Source organism: Centroberyx affinis, unplaced genomic scaffold (assembly GCF_046629955.1).
Source record: "Centroberyx affinis isolate AG114_WGS23_722 - 3 ecotype Tasmania unplaced genomic scaffold, CSIRO-AGI_Caff_v1 ptg001159l_1, whole genome shotgun sequence".
Taxonomy (NCBI): domain Eukaryota; kingdom Metazoa; phylum Chordata; class Actinopteri; order Beryciformes; family Berycidae; genus Centroberyx; species Centroberyx affinis.
In genome coordinates, this window is record NW_027279691.1 from 26,494 (window position 1) to 51,949 (window position 25,456).

Here is a 25,456-nt window from a genome sequence, read left to right on the forward strand (position 1 = left end):
AGGGATGTGATACGATATTTTTATACAGTGTATATAAACAGTTGAAAATGTTTTTCCGAAATCAACTGGCTGTGAAGATTTGCTCTCAATAATGGCGTCAATATTGGAGTGATTGTTTGCTTCAGGAGACTTGTAGTGTTGTAGTTGAGACCACCTAAACCGAGACCGAGTCAAGATCAAGACCAGAGCATATCAAGTCCGAGCCAAGACCAAGACTTTGAGGGGGGGCGAGACCGAGTCAAGACCAAGACAGAGAGGGGGTGAGACCGAGTCAAGACAGAGACCAGACCAATGCGAGTCCATTATCAAGACCATGACTGTAATCAACATTTACAACATTTCTCTGCTAAAATTCCAAAAGAAAGAAAACAGGAATTTTAGTGAAATACAAATAGATGTACAATATGTGACAGAAGCAATCCTTTGATCTGAAACATTGCAATTCGATTTCACTGACCTTTGGAAAGGCTCAATACAGTGGGCAGAATGAAACAAGTGTTAAAACAACCTGAGCACATAGCTTCACTAAAACATTCAGGCACTGTGGGGTCGGAAAACAGTGTTATTCTCATTCGCTTTTCTTTAGCCACACATGGTGCGCTGCTCTCCGTTCTCTTTCTTGGCACAGCTCTGATGGGGATGAGGGTGGCAGCGGTTAATGGTTAATAAACTTTCAAACATAAAATAAGCCAAGTTATTGATTGCAATTGAAGGGAGAGGTTTTACATCCAATCACAGTAAAAATAAATAAATCAGACAATGGACTGGCTGGTAATGATGTTAGTGCAGTTGTGGTCTCAACTGCTCTTGAAATAAAATTTCACTATCAAGGACCACACCATCAACAAGATGTATTTAAATGATTTATTGAAGACGATGATGAGCGTGGTTCTGGTAGTCGCATGCGTTGTGGGGAGGCTTCTTGGGGAATCCGCCGCAGCGCCCGGGCAATGACGGACCCCCTCAGGACCCTATAAGAAGGAGGAAGCAGAGGAAGAAAGAATAGGGTGGGGGGGAGGGGCGCAGAATACAAGAGCGAAAGGGGAACAGAGGGTTAGGATGGTATATTTAAGGGGTGCCGGAAGAGGCGCGGTTGAGGTGTGGTCCTGCTCCTGAAACTCGCTAGGTAAGCTTCAATTCACTAGCAAGGACCACACCATCAACAAGATGTATTTAAATGATTTATTGAAGACGATGATGAGCGTGGTTCTGGTAGTCACATGCGTTGTGGGGAGGCTTCTTGGGGAATCCGCCGCAGCGCCCGGGCAATGACGGACCCCCAAAAACCTCCAGTTACTTAAAGGGTAACTTCGGTATTTTTCAACCTGGACCCTATTTTCCCAACTGCGGGTGTCTAAGAAACTAATGGGGACAACAATTTTTGAAATTGGTCCAGTATTGAGCGAGATCGCTTCAGCCGGCAGCCGCGAAACGGGCTGCAATGTAATCCGACGGGGCAAATGCGCACCGTCAATGTATGTCCACTAAAAGTGCTTGTTTTTGCCACTGACTGGCTCAGATTGTTATTATAAGTGTCTGACAACAGTATGGAAAGGACCCTATACAGAAATGAAACGTACTTCCTTACCTTTAGCTTGATCCCGTCTGTGTGTAACCAAGTCTCGCTCAAGTCCCGCGAGAGCTTAGTTGTTGCAGGAAGTCACCTGTGGAAGAGAGGAGTGCCACCGGGAGGAGTTTGTTGTGTTGGAGTACAGAGATCGTAGCTTAGCGTTATCTAAAAGATCTAAATTAAAAAAAATTAAAAAAAACAACAACTAAACTAGAAAGGCACTCGGAGAGCGCAGACCTCCGCCAAGGTTCATGCTATTATTGTTTGTTCGTGAGTCGGATCCGGATCCGCTCCAAAATTTAATGGGTTCTTCCTTGGCCCATGCTACACCATTCCACCAAGTTTCATGAAAATCGGGCCAGTATTTTTTCCGTAATCCTGCTGACAGACAAACAAACAAACGGCACCGAAAACATAACCTCCTTGGCGGAGCTAGCCAGTAGTAATGTAAAATAGCCTATCAACTGAGTCATGATTGATTATAAAATATGTATATAGATTAATTTCCCCTTTTCAGCAGTTGACATTCATAATAATACAATAAGTGATATCAACAAGCTGAAATTATCTGTGTAATACTGTTGCCAAAGTGTGTGTGCGTGGTGTAAAAATGTCATATTTATGCTTATCTATTATACGACCTATAAGACCATTTTTATGCCTACATTTGTATATCCTATACATTAGCAGATATCATAGAGATACTTACTGGCAATGAATGATGATGGTAGCTCTTCAATGAGTAGGAGCTCTTCATCCGTATACTCTGGCTCAAATAAATACGGGCCGCCATCGAATTCAAAGGCCTCTTCCACGTTGTCGAAATCAGGTAAATATTCAGCCATGACTTAGAAAATCTTTTAGATAACACTGAGCTACGATCTCTGTACTCCAACACAACAAACTCCTCCCGGTGGCACTCCTCTCTCCACTCCAACTCTCACTCACGTTTCCACAGGTGACTTCCTGCAACAACTAAGCTCTCGCGGGACTTGAGCGAGACTTGGTTACACACAGACGGGATCAAGCTAAAGGTAAGGAAGTACGTTTCATTTCTGTATAGGGTCCTTTCCATACTGTTGTCAGACACTTATAATAACAATCTGAGCCAGTCAGTGGCAAAAACAAGCACTTTTAGTGGACGTACATTGACGGTGCGCATTTGCCCCGTCGGATTACATTGCAACCCGTTTCGCGGCTGCCGGCTGAAGCGATCTCGCTCAATACTGGACCAATTTCAAAAATTGTTGTCCCCATTAGTTTCTTAGACACCCGCAGTTGGGAAAATAGGGTCCAGGTTGAAAAATACCGAAGTTACCCTTTAAGGAGATGAGATTGGGCGGATCTGAGATCTTTGAGATCTGAACGGATGTAGCGGTGATATGTTTGGGAAGACCAGCGGCCCATGAGTTGAATGAGGTGTTCTGGGACGCCATTGCGGGAGGCTGAAGTGGCGGCTCCGATCCTGAAGGAGTGTCCGGAGTAGTGGACGGGAGAAATGGCAGACAAGGAGAGTACGTGGCGGAGGTGATGGTGGAACCAGAATCGAGTAGCCACTTGTCCGGATTCGGAGATGAAGAGAGGATCTGAAGGTGTTGCGTTCTGGGATTTCCGGAACGCGGAGTAGTCTGCGAGGGTCTGGAAGGGATTCAGTGGCGATTGGGCTTGGAAGTAGAAGATGGGTGTAAGGCGGACCGGATTGGTTGGTTTTGGTTTGTTTTAGGTAGAATACCATGGTGTCTTCTGAAAAATGAGACAAGTCTGAAATGCAAGCGTGGCGACGTGGGTCGAAGTGGATGGTTGAGGTGGTGAATTCAGAGCATCTGAGGAAACCGAAGAAAGCGAGTAGGAACATTGCTTCTAGGGTTCGAGCTATGTGGGGAGTGCCATATCCGGAGCGGATGGTGTGGATGCAGGCCGACAGTAAGTCGGCAGTTAGAGGAAGGCGGCGAGGATCTTTTGCTGGCTCTTGACGTAGGAGTCCTTTGAGGAGTGAGGTTATCTGGGGATGGCTGGAAGCTAGGCTTGGACTGCCGGTTATGAGCTTGGAGAAGAAGCTGATGCCGCTAAGATAAACTTTGATGGTGTGTGTTTTGATGGCCATCACGGAATGGGCGTAGGTGATGAAGCTAGTCAGGGTGATGAGATCGAATGATGGGAAGGTTATATTATGCTGTACGTGAAAGTAGCGGAAATGTTTCCAAGCTGTCCAGTAGGATGATAGGGTTGTGGGTGATAGGCTGTTGATGATGGAGTTCTGGGATTCGACGATCAGGGGTATTAGGACAGGATTTACAAGTTGAAAGTCAGTGCTGAATATGGAGGAACCGGCGTTGGGAAGGGATCTGCATGAGGTGCCAAGCTTCTGAACTTCTGAAACGAGAAACGAGAAAGAGAGTCAGCGATGGCGTTGGAATGGCCAGGAACGTGAGCTGCGCAGAGAATATATTGGTGAGTAACGGAGTGCCAGACGAGGCGGCGCATGAATGGCATGATGGATGGAGAGTTGGAGCGTCCTTTGTTGATTATGTCAACGACTGCGAGGTTGTCTGAGTAGATGAGGATGGCCTTGCGGGACCATTCATGACCCCACAGAATAGCAGCGGCTATTATGGGGTAGATCTCGAAGAGAGCAGAGGAAGCGACCTGGCATTCGTTTGCGAGCTCTGGGGGCCATTCTGTTGCGAACCATCTGCCATTGTAGAAACCCCCAAAACCGGCGGAAGGAGCTGCATCCGTGTACAGGTTGATGTCATGCGGGTGAGTCAGATGGTCATCATAAAAGAAGGTGATCCCGTTCCAGTTGGCGAGGAGGTTGAGCCACAGACGGAGTTCGGCGCGGCTTGGACTGTCCAGGGAGATGGAGGTCAAGAGAGATGGGGCGGAAGAAGCGATGGATAGCAGGTGAGAGATAAAGGCCCGCCCTTGAGGAATGATGCGAAGGGCGAAGTTGAGATGGCCTAGGAGGGAGAGAAGTTGGCGTTTGGAGCAGCACGGGGCAAGCAGGAAATTTGAGATCAGAAGGCTGATTCGATTAAGCTTTTCGACTGGGAGAGAAGCCTGAAACAGGATTGTGTCGAGAGTGATTCCGAGGAACTCAAGGGATGTGGAGGGGCCCTCTGTTTTCTCTGCAGACAGGGGAACCCCGAGGTCGGAGAAAACTGAAGTCAGAGTGACCAGGCCAGAAGCGGGTGGCGATGAGGGAGGGGAAGTGATAAGGAAATCGTCCAAGAGATGGACGAGGAACGGAATTTTATGGTTGTTGGAAAGGATCCAGCAGAGGGCTTCGGACAGGGTGTCGAAGATTTTGGGGCTGCTTTTGCACCCGAAAGTGAGCCTGACCGTGAAGTAGTATGCACCTCGCCAGCGGACACCGAAGAACCGCCAGAAGTCGGGGTGAATAGGGAGAACCTTGAAGGCACTGGTGATGTCCGCTTTTGAGAGCCACGACCCTTTGCCGGCGAGTTTAATGAGGGCAATGGCATGGTTGATGGTGGCGTAGTTAAGGGAGAAGTCCTCGCTCGGAATCAAGCTGTTGATGCTAGGGATGGAACTGCCGTGGGGTGCTGAAAGATCGATGATGATGCATTTCTTTCCGGAGTATTTCCTGGTTGCGATACCGAGGGGGCTGATGCGGAAGTTAGGAAAAGGAGGATGAGCGAATGGGCCGATCATGAAGCCTTCTTTAAGTTCCTTGGCGAGCAGACTATCGACTAACTCTGGCTCGTTTGAGGCCGACAGAAGATTTTTGGCCTCGAAAGAAATGGAAGGTTGTGCGGAAATTCCGGGGTGGAAACCTTCTTTAAATCCGTTTAGGAGGAACTTGACGAAAGCTAGATCGGGGTGGTTGCGAAGAGCTGCTGCCAAGGCAGGGATGTTAATAGGTGTCGAAAGGTGCCTACCTAGCTTCTGCGGAGTGGGGTTGTGCGGGCATGCAGGGCGAGCGTGGCCACCACCGCAGAAGGAGCAGACGTGGAGGAAGCGGCACTGGGACATGTTGCAACCGGCATCATTGAAGTTGTTGCATATGGTGCGACCTCCTTGGTGCCTGACGGGCCTGCCTTTTTTATCGATGCCCTTGGTTATGGGGAAGGTGACGGATGGGGCAGATGAAACAGGCTTTGGAGGTATGGGTGCTGGTGGGGCCGCTGATGACAGGCGAGAGAACGCTGAAGCCCTGGTTCGGTTTTGATTTGGCTCGGCGGGAGCGGGGATGGAACAGGAAGAGGCTGGGTGAGACGGGGCTCCACAAAGGGGGCATGTAAGGGCTGCACGGGCCGCGAAGATACGACAGTAGGTTTCTGTGTCAAGAACGCCCCAGTATGTGGCCTCGTTGAACTGTTGAAGGCGGGCGGCGGCTTCGGAGGCGAAGTGGATGTGGTACTGGTAAAAACCGTTGCCTCCAAAACGGAGGGCCAGATTAAGGACGGTGGCCATGTAGTCGTCAAGTTCCTGGCGGCGGGTGGGAAATTGAGAGCAGAGAACGTCTCTGTAGAGAGAGAAGGCGTATGCGAACTCGGCGGGTGTAAGTTCTCTGGAACGGGTGGGTGTTCCCTCTTTCAGGCGGAGAAGGGTGCCTTCGTGTCCTTCAAGGAATCTATCAACGGGTGGTTGGTGGAGGGAAGGCATGAGAAGGTGTGCGAGATCTATGTAATTACCGTCGATGATTTGTTTACGTAGATTAGTGGGAACCGGAGAAGGACGGGAGGCGAAAGTGTAAGGAGGATGAATGGGAGGATTAGCTGTAGACAGGGTGAAGTTGACGGTTGCCTGCTGGGCTGGAATGGATTGGGAGAGAAGACCGGAGTTAGGTGCAGCAGGAACTTGCTGCAGCGAGAGCTGTGGAGGAAAGCTGGGTGCCGGCATCCCGGTGCCGGAAGCCCCGGCTAGAGCGAGCTGCTGTGGTTGCTGGTAGTAGGCGGCGGGGGGCGCCGGCATCCCGGTGCCGGAACCCCCGGCTGGAGCGAGCTGCTGCGGTTGCTGGAAGTAGGCTGCAGGGGGCGCCGGCATCCCGGTGCCGGAAACCCCGGCTAGCGTAAGCTGTTGCAAATGCTGGAACTGGATGGCGGGGGGTGCTGTGTCATTTGCCCTGGATGGTGTAGGCTGCCGGTGCTGGTGATGAGAACCTAGGTGGGAGGTGGAGGGTCCTGGAACTCCGGTGTCAGGCGCTCCAACTGACGTGGCTGATTGTGCGAAGTATTGACGGGAGGTGGTTGCTGAAGCCCTGGTGTTGTGTGGTCTTGCTGATGACCCGATTTGTTGCTGCACTTTTTGCTGCCTTCGAGCTGGAAGGCTGACGTCGTGACGTGTCGTTGGGGTGCGCGTGATGATGTCACCCGGAAGAGCGCTGGTGTTGACGGAGCGGTGGGCACGGCAGGCAGACATGAGGTTGTTGAATAGTTTTGCTTTGTTGTCTGTGCGATGAAAAGGAATTACTTTATCCTTGAGAGTTTTTTGGAGGGTGGCAACGGTCCAGTTGGAGATCTTAGATGGAGGCTGGCCGACGGGGGACCTCGCTGGAGCGTGGTGACGCTGCGACCGGCTCCGAGTTGTGAGGCCGGCATGAGCGGAACGACGGCGGGGGGCCGGAGTTATCCTCGAGGGCGAAGGAGTTGGAGAACTGCGGCGACGGTGATGGATTGGCCTTGAATCGCCGCATCCTCTTTTTCCTGAGGAAGGTGGTGGGCTGGGAGACGCGGAGGATTCATCCGGTGAACTGTAGTAGTCTCGTATGTTGAGGAGCGATGAACCGGGCGGGATGTGGACCATGGAAGGGACTGAACTAGCCGAGCTCGCCCGTGACCTGGCCAGCTTTCGGGCCGTAGTAAGCGGGGTTTCAGGCACCGTGGCGACGGGGAAGTTGTCGGCTTCTGCTGCCGGTGCTGATGGCGTGGGCTGGAGGGAGCTTTGGGCTGGGCCGTCCTGGTTCCTATCAAAAAGGTCATCGTCCGACGGGGAGAGGGAGATGAAATCCATTCCCTGAATGAGGTGAGTGGATGAATTAAGTTGCTTGTACGGCGTGGAAGTGCTTTAGAGCGAAGTTGCTTGTTCTCTGTACTGGCGCAGAATACGAGAGCGAAAGGGGAACAGAGGGTTAGGATGGTATATTTAAGGGGTGCCGGAAGAGGCGCGGTTGAGGTGTGGTCCTGCTCCTGAAACTCGCTAGGTAAGCTTCAATTCGAGTCCTCTTTGTCCAAGACAGAGTCAAGACTGAGTAAAAATGCAGTCGATTCCGAGATGAGGCCGAGACCTTCAAAATGTGGTCTTAAGACCTGTCTTGAGACCAGGACTGATTTCGAGTACTACAACACTAGAGACTTGGATTATGCTTCATGAGCTGTATGGAGTCGTTTTATCAATATTTTTTTTCTGCTCTTTTTGGAACTCTCCGAAAACAGCAGTCCCCAAAGACTTCAGTTGTTTTGGAAAACGCTGCTACGAAGTTGTGCTCGGAAGCTCCGGGATTGTTTTATGGACTAACAAACTTTTCAACTGGTATGGGGGTGAGTAGCCTAGATAATGACTGAATTTTCATTTTTGGGTGAACTATTCCTTGAAGGCATTTCTTGGGTGGGTAGTAGTGTTGGGTTGGTCACGAACGATCCGAGTCTTTGAACGGCTCTTTTATAGGAACGAAGGGAACCGAGTATCGCTGGGTGAAGATCTGTTCTTTTTTTGGCAAGTTTTACAGACAGATATGTCATGCTATTAGTTTAAGTTGCTGTCTCCTCCTGCAGCCGGCAAATGTTCCCCCTTCAAAGAGATAGCCTATGCTCCTCCCTCACCACTCGTCATAGCTTCTCGCCGGGAGGTGTCCCTGTTCCAAAAGGAGCGCACCCACTGTCACGTAAGGTTCACAAAGCGAAGGCATGCACACACTGGCAGAGAGGCTTTCGTACACAACAACACATGGAAATGAGTGAACGAAAACACAGCAATATTTGGATGCACTTTAGCAACAAAAAAGACAACAGAGCAGAATGCAATATTTGCAAAGCAAAAATATCATTCAAGGCGGGGTCTACAAACAAGCTTCACCGCCACTTAAAAACACAGCATCCACTGATACAAGTGGCTATGGTGAGACAGGATGCTAGCGATGACTACAATGCTTCTGCGGACACCACGACGTCAGATGCAAGCCTGTCATCCCCCAAGTATCTACCTCTGAATTGTCTGAAGCTAGCACTAGTAGACCTGCACTTAGAACTGGAAGTGCATCAACAGCGCCTGCCAATGCACACAGCTCTCAGAGTACCATTGCCACAAGACCTAAGATGAGACAGACAACTATCCAAAACTATGCTGCTGCACCTGTCATAACCCCATTAAAACAGGCACAGACAGACAAAGAGCTTGCAAAAATGATTGCCACTGACTTTCAACCATTCACAATCGAAACGCGGTGCTCTCAACACCTCTTACATTCCCCCATCACAGAAGACACTGGCGCAGACAGCAACAAACATTTATCACAGAGAAGTCGAGTCACTGAAGGAAAGAGTGTCCAAGGTGTCAGCAGTCTGTCTTACAAAAGATTGTTGGACATCAAGGGCTTCAACTTAATTTATGGCTGTAACATGCCACTTCATTGAGGATTTTGAAATGTTGTCCTGCCTTCTGGACTGCTTTGAGTTTGATGACCGACACAAAGCAGAAAACCTGGCTGCAAAGCTTCTTAGTGTCGTGAAAGAGTGGAATATTGAAAAGAAAGTGGTTTGCTGTGAAACAGACAATGCTGCTAACATTACGAAGGCAATACAAATCAGAGAATGGACCCACCTTCCCTGCTTAGTACACACCATTAACCTGATTGTCAGAGATGCACTCAAAGGCCTTAAACCAATGTTGGACAAGGTGAAACAACATAATATAGATAACAGTGTATATAGTATGTGTATATAGTATGTACAATAGTACACTACAAATATCCCAGTTTTGTTTTTTCTCTAGCTACGTGACTGCCTCAAAGGTCATATTACTGGCCAAAGGACTGCAGAGACTCACAGCCAACTACCAGAGAGGTGCAGCAACAGCAACACAACAAGCATCAGATTTGTTGAACTCTCTCTGTGCAAACATGGCAGGTAGGTTCCACAGAATGGAATATAACCATATCCTTGGAGACGCTGCTGCAATTGACCCAAGATTCAAGAAGCAGCCATTTGGGGATGACAGAGCTACAGATGAGGCTTTCCAGGGATTGGCAACTGCAGCAGGAAGAGCCACTGTCAGTAGCTTGCCCAGCCAGCAACCAGGTCAACAGGAAGGAGCAGCCAGTGCACAAGATATCTGGATCCAACAGCAGATTCCATTATGGAGGTGCGGTCCTACATGGAGGAGCCACTTCTTCCAAAATCTTCGGACCCTCGTAAGTGGTTGGAGAGTCGGGCCAATGTGTACCCTCGGCTTAAGCTCATGGAAGGAAGACTTTGCATTGTGCCAACTTCAGTTCCGGCAGAGAGAATATTCTCAAAGACTGGACAAATCATCTCAGAGAGGAGAAATTGCATTAAGCCCTCAAAAGTGAAGCAACTTGTTTTCCTACATGTAAATTTGCCATAGATGATGGCATAACTAGGCTGCTTGAGTAATATTCTGGCTGGCTGAGAGATGCTTAGCCTCCTATAAAGGGAACCTAGGTTTGAATCCAGTTGCTTTACCCAAAAGGAAAAAAGTATCTGTGGGTGTTGGATGTAGGTATTGGATAAAAGTAGAGCATTTGCTTTAAAATATTGACCCAGCAAAATACCCATTAAAGAAAGGTAAATCAGCAGTTACATTATATGAGTAAAAATAGTTTGTTTCCTCTCTGCCTCATTTTTGAGAGTTATTGTTGGAATGTTGTTTACTCATCTTTATTGTTATTTTATTTTTGTTTTACAAGGAAGCAAGCCTCATTTAGATGATGTGGCTCATAGACCAGGAGCTCATCTTCTGTTTTGAGTTATTTATTGAAGCACTAACCCCAGGACAGTTCACTAGTCCATTTCAGGGTTATTATTTATATATTTCTCTCAACTATTTTATATTGTTCATGTCCAGTAGTTGGCGGTGGTTTGGGTCTTTTGCACAAAGGTTCAGTTGTATTACTTTGATAAAACTTTGATAAAAATTATTTTACTATTATTATTTATGTGTGGAAAATTATTTCATATTTGTTCTGCACAAAAATAACTCACTATATGTACTTGTTTTATTTATTTTTTTATTGTGAAACTTTTTTTTAAATTGCTTTCACTGTCAAAGGAAGGGAAATAGCCCCGCCTTCTGTTTGTTTACGTTGCTTGTAATGCAGACTATCGGCAGGATAGGTTTGTAAAGAAAGTGAATCCAAATCTAATCCACATTTTTTTCCATAATTATTCTAATTTAAGTGTGTGTGCCTGTGTGTGTGTTTGGTGGTGGGGGGTTATTTAACAAAATAAAAAAGATACGTAGGTAGTGTATCATATATTTTCACGTGTTATTCATGTCACTTGCAATGATGTTACAGTCCTCTGTGCCAGGCATTGGGTGACTAGTACTTGCCTTATTATATTTTACCTACCACTCGTAAAGTGCCCCCCCCTCCCACACGCACACACAAAAAAAGAATGGAAACAAACAGAGCCATAAGATCTGGTTCCCTTCAAAGAGCCGTAATTCCCATCACTAGACTGGGTAGAGAACTGGTGCATTGTTTCCATCTGCCATTTTATTGATCTCCTCCACAAACAAGTTAACAGTCATTTAGTGCTCTAACACTAGAAAGGCCAAGGGCTAACATAACTGGACACTGAGATTTGAGATATAAATATAACAACGCTCAATTTGGTAGTCTCTTAGCTAATGTTTATCTAATGAATTAGATTTGTATCATAAGTATAAAACAAAACATCTTTAATACCAAATAAATACATTTTAAATTGAGAGTAAAGAAAAAAAAACATTGTAAAAAAAAACCAAAGTAGACTTGACAAACATTTTTTGCTTTGTCCTCCTCAGGCAGTTTTTTTTTCATAATACTTCCGCCCTTACTGAGGAGGCACAATTGCCCTTTGTTTTCAGTCTGGATTTTGGAATGACCTCAGGATCTCAGGTGGCGATTTGGCTCATATGAGATAGAACAATGTCCTGCTTGGTTTCAAAAACAGGGCAGGTTTCTTTGCTCTGGTGTGCACCTGCTTGCTTGCCTTGCAATTTCTACTTCCGGGTGATTGAACTGTCACTCCAAAATGCACTAACCAATGGAGACGTATCTCTCTAAAACCCACCCACATGAGAGGGTTGTGTCAGAATCATACAAGCAAATACTGGCAGTGAAGCTAAAGTCCTAATCATCATAAACAAAGCCGAGAAAACTGTAAACAAAGGATCACTATTTGAATCAATAAAAATTCAGATTTGCACTCGCTTAGAAATAATTTGCTTGCAAGATTTTTTTCTTCAAAATTCTCAAGTCTTGACGTCATTAATTTTCTGTGTAATTTTTTTTTCCTTTCCTCTAAATTTGAAGTTTTGTTTGATACTAAAGATGTTTTGTTTGATACTTGTGGGACAAATCTATTTCCATAAATGTTAAGCCTGCTGCTAGAAATCTCGGAATGATATTTGATTCAAACCTTTTTTGATGTTTTGATACATCTCCAAATAAGGTCTTTTTTTCATCCTTTGCTGACTTTGTAAAGGTGATCCATGCTTTTATATCATCTAGTATACTACTGTAATTCTCTTAACTTCTGTCTGAGTCAGAATTCTCACTCGCATACAGAAGTTAATACAGAACACTGCAGCAAGGCTTGTAACTAAATCTAAGAGATGTGACTATATTAGCCCAAAATTTTGCACTCTTACATTGGTTGCCTGTAAAGTTTAGAATTGATTTGAAGATTTTATTGATCACATTCATCGTGTTGGACTAGCAACTAGCTACATCTCTGACCTTTTAATCCCCTACGAGTCCAATCGCCACCTGAGATCCCTAGGTAGTACACTTAGTCGTCATTTTAGTTCCAAAATCCAGGCAAAGGGTGATTGTGCCTCTGCAGTAAACATAATGAAACACCTGCCTGAGGTGACCAAAGCAAAGCATGTTTGTCAAGTCTACTTTGCCAGTGTGACAGTGATCACGTGTTTCATCTGCATCTGTTTGAAATAAGAACGACATCTAATCCTGATATAGGTGGTGAGTGCCGCAGCTTACATTTGGCTGAAAGGGTTTTAATGTTGGCAATGCCATCTATATACTGATATCACACAATTTGCCAATGCCTAACCTTTGCCACTGGGCAAAAGCAAAATCCATTTTAACTGTAGGTAAGGGGTGGTTCTTGCATATTGGATCATGGATAGAAGTCAGCCAAATTAAAATTCTGCCTTTATACTGTGACAGTTCTTGAGAGTACAAGCTACTATGGGGCAAAATGTGTATTGTGTAGGATACAGAGGTAGCATGACTGGAACTAGGGCTTGGAGTGATGTTGACTTAGGAATTTGCTTCTGATTTCCACTAATCTGCACTTGGATCTGGGATATATGTATAGAAACAGGTCATCTGCACAGAGGCACACTCTGTGCTCAAACAATGCTTTCTACAGTGCAATGTTAGGCATTTAATCATGACAAAGAGTGGTTCAATAGCTAGAGCAAACAGGCAGGCTAAGAAGGTGGCTTTATGTTGTGTAGCCCTTGCGCACATTATTGATAACCTCAGAAGCTTTTGGAGAGGAGTATATCTGATGGATCCAAGAGATAAGGTTTGGTCAAAAATCTAAATGTTCCAACACTGCAAATAGACACTCAACTCTGTCATGCACCTTCTCCACAAATCAGAGGGGTGGATGATGCCCAGGAGTTTTAACCCGTCTGATCTAAAATAAGGTCTGTCATTATGAGGACTACTCTTGAGGCTAGATGTTTTGTTAACATATTTGCATCTGCATTTAAGAGTGAGAAAGTCCATAGGAGCTGCCGTCAAGTGCACCCTTACCACATTTTAACAGAAATGTGATAGTTGCCTATCTAAGAGTTAGTGGCAATGCCCCCTGATCCATTACAGAGTGAGCAATCAGTGCATTGAAAAAGGAATGTTTTGGGTGCTTTGAGGGTCAGTTTTGGTCCATTGGAAAAAAGATGAGAAAATAGGAGGACTGAGGTTTTAAGTTTGCCAGTGGACTCAGGAGGGAGAAGAGTCAAGCAATGGCTAGGTTGCATGGCCTAGATGTTACAATATAGTGCAGTGACTATAGTATTTATTGAAATGAGTTCTTTCTAACTCTGAAGCTCAGGTGAGGGGATGAGGAGTGGATACAGGGCAGTCAAACCCCTACTTTACTTGAAATTGCATCAGTGTCCAGTTGTTCAAGTGTCTTCATGTGTTCAAGTGGCAAGATCAACCAAGCCTGCCTCACTGAGGAAAAAAATGATGAGAAAAATGAAAGCTAGTTCCACAGCTTTTATACAGAGTGTATGTGTATAGATGTGGACTGTTGGAAATGTCCCATCTGTACAAACACTTCTAAATAGAAGAGTGACCAGATAGTGAATCTGTTCTCCGTTGGGAACAGAGCACGTGTGAGACCAGGAAGTTTTCTCTGCATACCAGTCATACTGAAGTTCAGTTCCCGGTAGAGCACTGTCTCATAGCTTACGGTCATACGAATGTATTTGTTACCTGATAACAATTTCCTGGTTAACTGGTTTTTGGCTATTTTTTTCTGTTGCATGAGTGAGACCAGGAAGTAGTCTCTGCATACCAGACACACTGAAGTTCAGCTCCTGGTAGTGAATGAAATCTGAGCATTTTTTACACTTTTGTTGACTCGTGCCTAAAGAATACTCACTGCTTTTTAGACTGAATAATGTTCTTTTTAAGTTAAGTTGATTTTGTGTTTGTGTTTTTAGTTGAGCTGCAGCACTAGGACTGACAGCTCATCATGGGATTGCTTTATAATCCTGATGGCGGGGGGAAATAAATGCATAAATAGCTAGCTAGCTCGTTACATATAAATAGATTCATTAATTTGTTCAATCTACCTTTACTCCAAATTTGTCTTTCTGTAACACTTCTCCATTGCACATGATCATTCTGGTGTCACAGGAATATTTTATCACATCAATTGACAGGGTGCTGTGGTATCAGTCGTTGTACACCTTGGTTGCTTGCAATGTTAGAATTAATATAGTAGGAATTTAAGCCTTTATGAGTGTTGCACTCACTTTAAAGAGAAAATCCAACATAAAGCAGCTATTGGCGGTGTTTGAAAGTTGTTTCTCCTCTTCTAGGTACCACAAATAAATACATATTCATTAATGTGATTATATTATTATATTGTTTGCTTTACAAGTTATTAAAGGTGGAAAAATGAATTTCCACCCAATATCCAATAACTACTTAACGCCACATACAACCCTCAGTAGAATGCAACAAGTTCACGCTGCTCTCTGGAGAGATTTGAATCAAGTTAAAAAAGACACTGTGTTACTTTGTGTTTGAAGTTCAGTAGCTCATTGCTTGGCCTCCATCTGGCTGAAAATGTCAGTATCACTGCCAAATTTGGTTCTGCAAACATGGGCTGGACCATGTCAGCATCAAAATTTGCAGAAAACAATGAAGAAGTGCTTCACAGTCATTCCCTTTGCTGTTAACTTTTCATGAGGCATTGTTTTAATTTGGAAAAACAAACAAACAAAAAAAAAACAACAACAACTCACTGCTGTTCAGTCAAACTCTTTCTTTAGTGTTCATGTCTCAAGGAGCCTGAAGTAATTTTTATCCACTGCAAGAAGGAATCATTCAAATCAAATCATTTTTAAGACCACGATTTGAACAACTGGAATATGGAAATAAAAATAGTCTGCTAAGATCAACATGTTCTATCCAAACAATTCAGTGTTTCATTATTGATTGATTGATTTTTTTTGATGATTGAAAGCAATGAAATATAATCCATTCTAAAGAATCGTATGAACTGCAAACTGGTCAGACAGCTGCAGAGTTCAACCTGGCATGTAATGCTTTTTTTTTTTTATCACTGCCATCACCTGTCACCATTTGTGACTATAAATTGTCATTCTTCAGCTCAGAGAGCACTGGAGCTGCAAGACTGTGCATCCACTTGACACTTTAATTAGTGCCTTGATCTGAAAAAGAAGATGCAACTTAAAGATTTCAAAGTGACAGTTTGTGCTGTCACAGTTCTGCTGCTGGCTGCAGCAGCCCACTCTTCTCCTCGCTGTGATATCTCCCTGATTGCGGACTGTGATGAAATCTACAACAATGTCTCCACAGAGAGTGGTGTGTACACCATTTACCCCTTTGTTACACCTGTTCAGGTCTACTGTGACATGGACACTGATGGAGGGAAGTGGACAGTCATCCAGAGAAGAATGGACGGCACATTGAATTTTTACAGACCCTGGGAGCAGTACAAAGTCGGCTTTGGAAACGCATCAGGAGAGTACTGGCTGGGACTGGAGAACATGCATCTCCTCACCAAGAAGAGAACGTATGAGCTGAGAGTGGACATGGAGGACTTTGAGGGAAACAAAGTGTTTGCCCAGTACTCCTCATTCTCTGTTGGCTCTGAGGCTGATGGCTACAAGCTGCAGGTGTCTGGCTTCAGGAACGGAGGAGCAGGGAACTCAATGGTGACACACAATGGGCAGAAATTCACCACCTTTGATAAAGATCAGGACAATTGGAGCAAGAACTGTGCAAGTGCTTTTTACGGAGCCTTTTGGTATAATAGCTGCCACCAATCTAACATCAACAGTGCATATCTCTGGGGGACAACATCACATTATGGAACAAGTGTAATCTGGTCCACCTGGAAGGGCTATCATTACTCCCTGAAAGCTGTAGCAATGAAGATCAGGCCAGCTTCTTAAGCATATTTGGATTCAGGGGCATTTTTAAATATCACAGCCTTCTGAAGTCAAAATTACAACTTAGTGTCCTCTACACTTAATATATAAACTATCCATGTTAGTGGCATAGTAGTGGCATAATATAGGGAATAGCTAACTTCATACATTTGATCATATGAAAACATTCTTTCAGGGAATCTTAACAATGTCTAATTATATAACCAATCAGTATCTCAGTTTTATCTGAAATTATTTTAATGGTGACCTAACAGAGATGTATGTTTTTCTACATTGCAAAACATGTATCTTATCCTTTTTACTATGAATAAAAATATGCATGCAAAGAAAGCTACTTGTTTTTTCCTTCATTCACATAATATTCATTCATTCATTCATTCAATTTTGCATAACTGCTTTTTGTTATTCAGGGTCACAGGGTGGGGCGCTGGAGACTGGAAGATCTAAACGATCTCTGGACAGGTCACCAGTCACAGGACTAACACATATTCACATTAACACCTATGGGTCATTTAGGGCCTGTCCCATTACCCACATAACCAGTAGCTTGTAGAGTTACTAATAATATGGGTGGGGTTGGCAGACACACCCACTTCCTCAGAGCTTCACACCAGTGTACTGCCAATCATCCACTTAACTAACTGGTTTTTGGCTATTTTTTTCTGTTGCATGAGTGAGACCAGGAAGTATTCTCTGCATACCAGTCATATTGAAGTTCAGTTCCCGGTAGAGCACTGTCTCATAGCTTACGGTCATACGAATGTATTTGTTACCTGATACCTGTATTATAATTTCTGGAGGTTTTATTAAATGGAAAACAATGTCTCAGTGAATCAAATCTGAGCATTTTTTAAATCAGTCAACAATTTCCTGGTTAACTGGTTTTTGGCTATTTTTTTCTGTTGCATGAGTGAGACCAGGAAGTATTCTCTGCATACCAGACACATTGAAGGTCATTTTTAAGACCACGATTTGAACAACTGGAATATGGAAATAAAAATAGTCTGCTAAGATCAACATGTTCTATCCAAACAATTCAGTGTTTCATTATTGATTGATTTATTTTTTTTGATGATTGAAAGCAATGAAATATAATCCATTCTAAAGAATCGTATGAACTGCAAACTGGTCAGACAGCTGCAGAGTTCAACCTGGCATGTAATGCTTTTTTTTTTTTTGGATCACTGCCATCACCTGTCACCATTCGTGACTATAAATTGACATTCTTCAGCTCAGAGAGCACTGGAGCTGCAAGACTGTGCATCCACTTGACACTTTCATTAGTGCCTTGATCTGAAAAAGAAGATGCAACTTAAAGATTTCAAAGTGACAGTTTGTGCTGTCACAGTTCTGCTGTTGGCTGCAACAGCCCACTCTTCTCCTCGCTGTGATATCTCCCTGATTGCGGACTGTGATGAAATCTACAACAATGTCTCCACAGAGAGTGGTGTGTACACCATCTACCCCTTTGTTATACCTGTTCAGGTCTACTGTGACATGGACACTGATGGAGGGAAGTGGACGGTCATCCAGAGAAGAATGGACGGCACATTGAATTTTTACAGACCCTGGGAGCAGTACAAAGTCGGCTTTGGAAACGCATCAGGAGAGTACTGGCTGGGACTGGAGAACATGCATCTCCTCACCAAGAAGAGAACATATGAGCTGAGAGTGGACATGGAGGACTTTGAGGGAAACAAAGTGTTTGCCCAGTACTCCTCATTCTCTGTTGGCTCTGAGGCTGATGGCTACAAGCTGCAGGTGTCTGGCTTCAAGAACGGAGGAGCAGGGAACTCAATGGTGACACACAATGGGCAGAAATTCACCACCTTTGATAAAGATCAGGACAATTGGAGCAAGAACTGTGCAAGTGCTTTTTACGGAGCCTTTTGGTATAATAGCTGCCACCATTCTAACATCAATGGTGCATATCTCTGGGGGACAACATCACATTTTGCAACAAGTGTAAACTGGCACAGCTGGAAGGGCTATCATTACTCCCTGAAAGCTGTAGCAATGAAGATCAGGCCAGCTTCTTAAGCATATTTGGATTCAGGGGCATTTTTAAATATCACAGCCTTCTGAAGTCAAAATTACAACTTAGTGTCCTCTACACTTAATATATAAACTATCCATGTTAGTGGCATAGTAGTGGCATAATATAGGGAATAGCTAACTTCATACATTTGATCATATGAAAACATTCTTTCAGGGAATCTTAACAATGTCTAATTATATAACCAATCAGTATCTCAGTTTTATCTGAAATTATTTTAATGGTGACCTAACAGAGATGTATGTTTTTCTACATTGCAAAACATGTATCTTATCCTTTTTACTATGAATAAAAATATGCATGCAAAGAAAGCTACTTGTTTTTTCCTTCATTCACATAGTATTCATTCATTCATTTTTGATAAACACTTATTCCTATTCAGGGTCACGGGGTGGGGGGCTGGAGACTGGAAGGCAGGGAAACAACCTGGACAGGTCGCCAGTCCATCACAAACAAATAGACAGTAGACTATATATATCACTGCGATTATCCAGTTGTGTGTTCAAGCAGCGTGCCATGCAACAGATTGCAGCCGCACATCAGTACAACTATCTCATGGTAGTTTGTCTAGCAGTGCAATGGAACAAAATACCATGAGATAGTTGTACTGATTAGGGCTGACAAGCATGAAAAAAAAACATTCTCTGCATTGTGGAGCATGGACATAGTTTCTAAAGTGGTACAGTGTACAATGACTTGAGCAGACATTATGAGTAGTGCAAAATTGTACAAACAAGTCAAAATATAAGTAAGTATATAAGTTTAATAAATCAGATGGACTGGACAGCAAACAGCATTAGAATTACAGTTAGTTCCATGGTTTGTGCAAGCAGCTTTTGGTAATAATAAAAATAGTCAAAACAGTAACAGTAAATGGATTGCAGTTAGCTGATATAGTGGGTGATTGGTAGGGGGGAGGGGGGAACAGACATTCAATGGGTGTATGGGAGTAAAGACCAAGAGTCCACTGAGTAGGGTGACACCTCATTGGAAGACGATGTGGAGGTGGTGAGTGGTCCTAGTCTTGATGAACTGGTACTGTCGCCCACAGGAAAGATTTTTGAAGAGATGGTTGCCTGGGTGTGCATAGCTGGCAGCAATCCCTCCTGTCCACACTCTTAGGTGTTTGTTGTGCAACATGGAGGGTGACTGGCAGCCAATCACCAGCTAAACAGTGCACACAGTACATTGGAACTTAGCTTTGCTAAGTCCAAAAACTTAGCCATAAATCCATAGTCTGCTAATTTCTTTACCACTAAATTAATGTTTATGTGAAGAGTATTTTATAATTTTGAATTAAAGAAAGGCGCTCAAATAACAGTTACACAATGTTCAAGACCAAGCCCAAAGTTAAAGTAGTCAATTCATCCGGTCTCTCATCTCTACTTGTACACAGAAAATCCATGGCATTTGCAGGCATGAAATTACCGAATAAAATTCATCAATACATAACATACTAAGAAAATAATTGTTAGATTAATTGGAAAAACAAAATAGTCTAAATTAATTGATTACCAAAATAATCGTTAGTTGCAGCCCTAGTCTTACCATGACATCAACCCAGGAGGGACAAAAAGAACTGCTCACCCACTGTCTGTGTCTAATGTAAGACAAACACAGAAGCGGCAGGATAGCTCTCTCAGAGCCCCCCTCGTTCCTAGAGGCTCGAGTGTGGCGGCATATCCATCCTACCGCCCGCTGAATGTGTGTGTATCACAGAGGCCATACTGTATGCTCATGTTGAAGAAGCTACTGGAGGGGCACCCCGCTGGTTCAACCGGTAGAGCCTGTATCATTACGGCCAAATTGCAGCAGCATGGTTTTGAATCTGGCCCAAATCTGAACACTGATAGGTGCTTGGGACTATGCAAATGTAATAGTTATATTTTTCAAAAAGATTTAGACAATTTAGTTTTGAAAAAATAATGAGTGACACACACTACTGGTACCTAGTTATGTAAATACTGCTAACACACAAAATGCACTGTTTGTATGTCATCCAGTGAATGCAGATTCACTCACTCTTTTTTGTGGCCAGCATCCAGAAGCAGGGTGGGCCTCCACCTTTGAGCCTAATAGCTGTGGTTTGTGAAATGTGTGAGATGAGAAACTCCAGGGCCATTCTTAGTGTATCAAAACCCATAAATAAGTTATCAAAATCTTAAGGTATTAATATTATTTTAAAATGATGTAGGATTTGACATAAGCATAGGATTCAACATTTTTCTCACTTTCAGCCAGAGCTGTGTGGCTAGCCACATGTTGAAGACAGCATGTGACTCTGAGGGAGAAGTTAGACCTCTAGTGTACATGACCATCATCAGATTGCTTTGCTTGTGTGTGTGTGTGTATACACCTGTGTGTGCATGTGTTTTAGTACTGTGAAGTCTTAAAGGGCCATAGTGAAGACACAAGGTCAGCATTCTGATTTTTCTCATGTAATATTCTAGGGCAGCTCACATGGCTGGTTGAGGTCAGAAGATGCTGAACACTCTTCATTCAACCCAAGCAGTGTGTTCATCCCTATTCGTACAGTGTATGGTTCATTTTCACACCATACTTGCATTCCCTCAGATGGATAAAGAAGAAGAAACACACATGCATCCACCTCCACACATACATGCGCGCAAGCAAGAGGGCACCTGCAGTCTAACACATCCGAACTCACATTGTACTCACTTTTGTTTTTATTGCACACCTTAATCATTTAGTAAACAGATCTTCACAGTAACAATGCAATAGCAGAAAACAGAAGCGAATCACTGCACGGTGCAGCCTGTTAAGTCTTCAAAGTATTTATAGGTATTTACATTGAGAATATGAAAATCAAAGTTCAACGCCCGAGGCTATCCCTGTCGTGAGAAGAGACATTTTAACCCCTCCATCACCTCCAAGCGCTTCTCAGACTTGGAGTCCAGCCACTCAGGCTTTACACTGTTAGTAGCTCTATGAATCCTGTCCATATTGGCAACCCAAAAAACATTCAAGTATTTCCGTCATTGCACAGGCACTGGGTTAGCCAATACACAGGACTCTTAACTGAAATTGCACTGGCAACACTTCAGTAATTTAATGTCTAAAATCAAAAAGCTTTGTTGTTTTTCTCTCATCTGAACATAATGTTAAATAGTACCCAAAGGAACGTCACGTTAAATAGTATCCAAATATTATGTTAAACATTTCCCAAACATATAAAGCAACTAAAGCAAAACCATTACCCAGAATTTGTCAAACCTTTCTCATTCTATGTGACTCACCAATAAATAATCATTTGGACATATTAAAATGAAACAACATAAAAAATTGTAAATGTTTGCGTTGCATAAACTGTAACTATTTAAATTATAACAGAGCAGACTATCCTTGATCTAAATGTTTCAGGTCTGCATGTAAGAGTGGTAGAGCAGTTTAATGGACTGACACATTTTAATTAAAGATATCTAGCACACAAGACTAGTCTCTGATCAATTATACTATTTTTGGTTTCCAAAATAATAATCTTTTAATGTTATGCCTGTCAGACTGCATGTAGTGCAAGCTGAGCTTGCTAAGAGGGAAACATGTTTAAAAAAAAAGAGATATAAAATCGGAATAAGGCAAAGTGAGGATTTTGTTTGAACTACAGCGTGAAACATACTTTTGCTCAGATTTATGTTTTTCAGAAGTTTATATTCCACATCTTCATCCTGTCTGTCATGAGTGTGGACCAAGACGCATGTAGAGACAGACAGACAGACAGACAGAGAGAGAGTAGACCATTTGGATACTGGTAGGGCTGGTTCATTCATTTGCATAATGACAACTACACAGTTCCATTACCCCCAGTCCTCCCTTCATGTACTTACTTATATGCTGACTGAAATAGGTGAAAAGTGATGAATGCTGACATGTTTCATAAAGTAAATAATATGTTAAAATCTCATACAGTTTTTCAACCTTTCCTCATGTTGTGGTGCATTGATAAAGCTTATAGTCTGACCATATTCTGTCATTGTAACATCCCATTTGGTCATGTAATAATATAATAAACACTTAAATGAACATGATAGCCTCAGTATTCAAAACAAACAGAACAAAATCAGAACACAACAGTGGTCCCTATATGTCTTGTACACCATCTGATAAAAACAAAAATACATCTGTATCTAACAAATACAAAGCCTCCTTTTTAGCACAGTCTTTCATTCATATCTGTGGACAATTTCTTTTATATAAACACACTTAAAAGCAGGTTCCATAGAGGCATTGATGGCAAGTCTTGGAATTCACTGAATTCAGCATGATGTCAGGAGTGGGATTTTGGCTCAATCCCATCGGTCAGACAGCCGCGACCATAGTCCATTGTCCACCTGTCACTGAAGGTCCAAGATGGGACTAGGGATGCAGGGCGGTTCCCTCCATCCTCCAGCTTCGACCTCACTACCTGTGGCCTGGACTCCTGTGGTTGGCCGTGTCCCCAGCCAGGTCGTCCTCCACGACATTGGCATAGCCTTCTTTCTCCATGCAGCCAGACAGGACCTGCAGCACAAGGCGAAGCCTGCGGTCCATGGCCTGGAGGTGGGGCTGGATGAGGACGGGGGACAGGCGGTCACGGAGCAGGGACTCCTCCATCAGGGAGCTCAGCTGGTACTCCTCCTTGGCCAGCAGCTGGAGACGAACATGAGTGGACTTCCTCACCCTGGAGACAAGAGACAAAAGTCAGAATATAAAACTCTACACAGGTCTGATTAGGGCAAAGTGTTAAACGTATATATTCTGAATATGTAAAAAAATATCATTGGGTGAAAGAGTCAAAGAGTCTGGTTAGTACCAGTCTTAAGTCTTTGAGGCTGTTTAGGTGTCTTGTAAGGTCAGTGAAGTCCACCCCAACCACTCACTGACATATGGAGAGAGTGTGAAAACATAATTTCTCGGCAGAAAACCCTATCATATAATTAGAGGTCTGACTGTTGCTATGTAATTAAATGTTGAATGTTTTATATAACTGGAGACAATGTGTCAGTGAATGAAACACTGATTGGAAATCACTCGCTGCTTTATAGGAACGGTTCTTATTGTAAACTAAAACTAAGATGAAAACTAGATGTGTGTAGATGTAAATGTGTTAATATCATTGTCATAAACTGAAGTAAAACTAAAAACATGACTGAAAAAATGAAAACTGAGCTAAAACTATCTTGTGTATTTGTAAAACTAAGGAAAAAAAAAATATAGGTGAAATGTTTTCATCTTTTTGTGTATGTGAAGGGTAAAAACAGAAATTAAATTTGGGCAAAGATTTTTTAGGTATTGTTATTGAAATTAAACTAAATAAAAACTAAACTAATAGTAAGCACTTGAAAAAACATTAAAGGAAAACTAAAACTGTCAAAACCACACTGAAAGCAACTAAAACTACACTGAGAAATTGAAACCTACGGTATATACAAATAAAACTATAAATAACCCTGTTTATAGGAATGGAATGAAGGGTGTGAAAAGAAAATTCCCCTCAGTGGTTTCTCCCTTAGTGTTTTCTGATTCAACTTTTCTGATTCATGGTGCAGTACCAAACACAAGGTCTACTGTTTTTGGATGTGCACGCACTATCCTTTTGTAGAATGAAGTGTGTGACAGAATAATTACAATTACAATTACAATTTCCCATTTGGCAGACGCTTTTATCCAAAGCAACGTACACATGAGTTTTTAATACAACACAAGCAAGGATCTAGTCAGGAGAGAACAACGAGAGTAAGTGCCATGAAGCTAAGATTAATAACGAATAATGTTCTTTTAAACTGTGAAATTCACAGACAAGTGACAGTCTGACCTGCAGCACTGGCTGAGAGGCACCAGGATTGACAGCTCATCATGGGAGTGTTTTCCAAACCTATAAGGGTGGGGATCAAGATCAAAAGATTAACCAGGTATTCATACACACCTCCCTTTATCTAGTATGGTTAGCTGTTGTACAAAGAAAACATGTTTCCTTCACATGAAACCTAACTCATATGATCTGGGGCCTATCTCAAGAAGCAGAGTCAGTGAGCTAACTTTATCCTAGCTTTTCAATCTTTTTGTGCGCATATAATCTATTTCCTTTTCCCCGCTGAATCCTATTACTTTTGCTGCTACAACAACCTAATTTCCCCACGGAGACCAATACAGTTTTCATCTCATCTTTAATACGCTGCTGCGGGTCTGTCCATGTTGCATGAGATTGGCTTTGTTACAAACCCTGCTTCTTTCATGTGAACACTAACTATGAGGCTTTGCAAATTCGAATTGTTTTTTTCATGGGAGACCTGGCCAAGAAAGCAGCATTAAGACTAAGAAAAAAGTTGCAGACCATCAACACAGAACACCGTACAAAATCAGATTACAGTCAAAATCCCATAAAAGAAAGAGGTACAACAGCCAAGGTACAACAATGTATAAGTTTCAAGACCTTCTATGGGCTGTTTAGGTTTGATGGAGAATGTCCAAAGTAGCATTTTCATATGAGAGGATCGAACATTTATTGGTTGCTAAGACAGACACTTTAAAAGCAGTCTTTACCCTCTTCCGTTGTCCAGGTGGATAATGAAAGTGTCATTACCAAACTTCTCAAAAGTTTCATAATGGTGGCGGTCCATATTACCTGTACAAGGAGAGGTTAAAAATGGTGAGAAAATATGCTTCAGGGTAAACTTTCTTTCCATCCTTCTTTCCTTCTTCCTCCCTTCCTTCAATATGTGTGACTTTGCGATTGCACAAGATCTCAGAACGAGATATCTGCTGTCTGCCTAGTGTGTCTCCCATGCCCAGTTCCTTTTCTTCTCACCCATTAGGAAATCAAAGATGGTCATGTCCATGATGTCCAGGAGTCGAGTGCCACGGTCATAAGGAGGGGTCTGCTTCACCTCGTCACAGTAATCTGGGTCCACCTCCCACCTGAGAATACACAAAAAAGTATCCCACACAAAACATAATTTAGCCAC

The 25,456-nt window shown here is 43.2% G+C and overlaps 1 protein-coding gene, 1 long non-coding RNA gene and 2 pseudogenes across 2 annotated transcripts in view; 2 read left to right on the top strand and 2 right to left on the bottom strand.

Moving 5' to 3' along the window:
• Window positions 1-15,637: 15,637 nt before the first annotated feature.
• LOC139648098 (microfibril-associated glycoprotein 4 pseudogene) lies at window positions 15,638-16,762 on the top strand (annotated as a pseudogene).
• Window positions 16,763-17,667: 905 nt separating this feature from the next.
• Window positions 17,668-18,797, top strand: LOC139648100 (microfibril-associated glycoprotein 4 pseudogene; annotated as a pseudogene).
• A 442-nt stretch (window positions 18,798-19,239) lies between these two features.
• On the bottom strand, window positions 19,240-20,237 carry LOC139648101 (uncharacterized). Its single transcript, XR_011695560.1, has 2 exons — window positions 20,043-20,237; window positions 19,240-19,661 (listed from the first exon to the last, which is right to left on the bottom strand). It is a non-coding gene; the product is annotated as an uncharacterized lncRNA (long non-coding RNA).
• A 953-nt stretch (window positions 20,238-21,190) lies between these two features.
• Window positions 21,191-25,456, bottom strand: part of LOC139648099 (extracellular serine/threonine protein kinase FAM20C-like) — a 45,022-nt gene continuing 40,756 nt past the window's right edge. The window contains exons 7-10 of the mRNA XM_071524165.1: window positions 25,300-25,409; window positions 25,035-25,116; window positions 24,307-24,366; window positions 21,191-23,172 (exon numbers count right to left, since the gene is read on the bottom strand). Coding sequence (XP_071380266.1) covers window positions 22,914-23,172; window positions 24,307-24,366; window positions 25,035-25,116; window positions 25,300-25,409 — 511 coding nt within the window. The 3' untranslated portion in view covers window positions 21,191-22,913. The remainder of the gene's footprint in view (window positions 23,173-24,306; window positions 24,367-25,034; window positions 25,117-25,299; window positions 25,410-25,456) is intronic.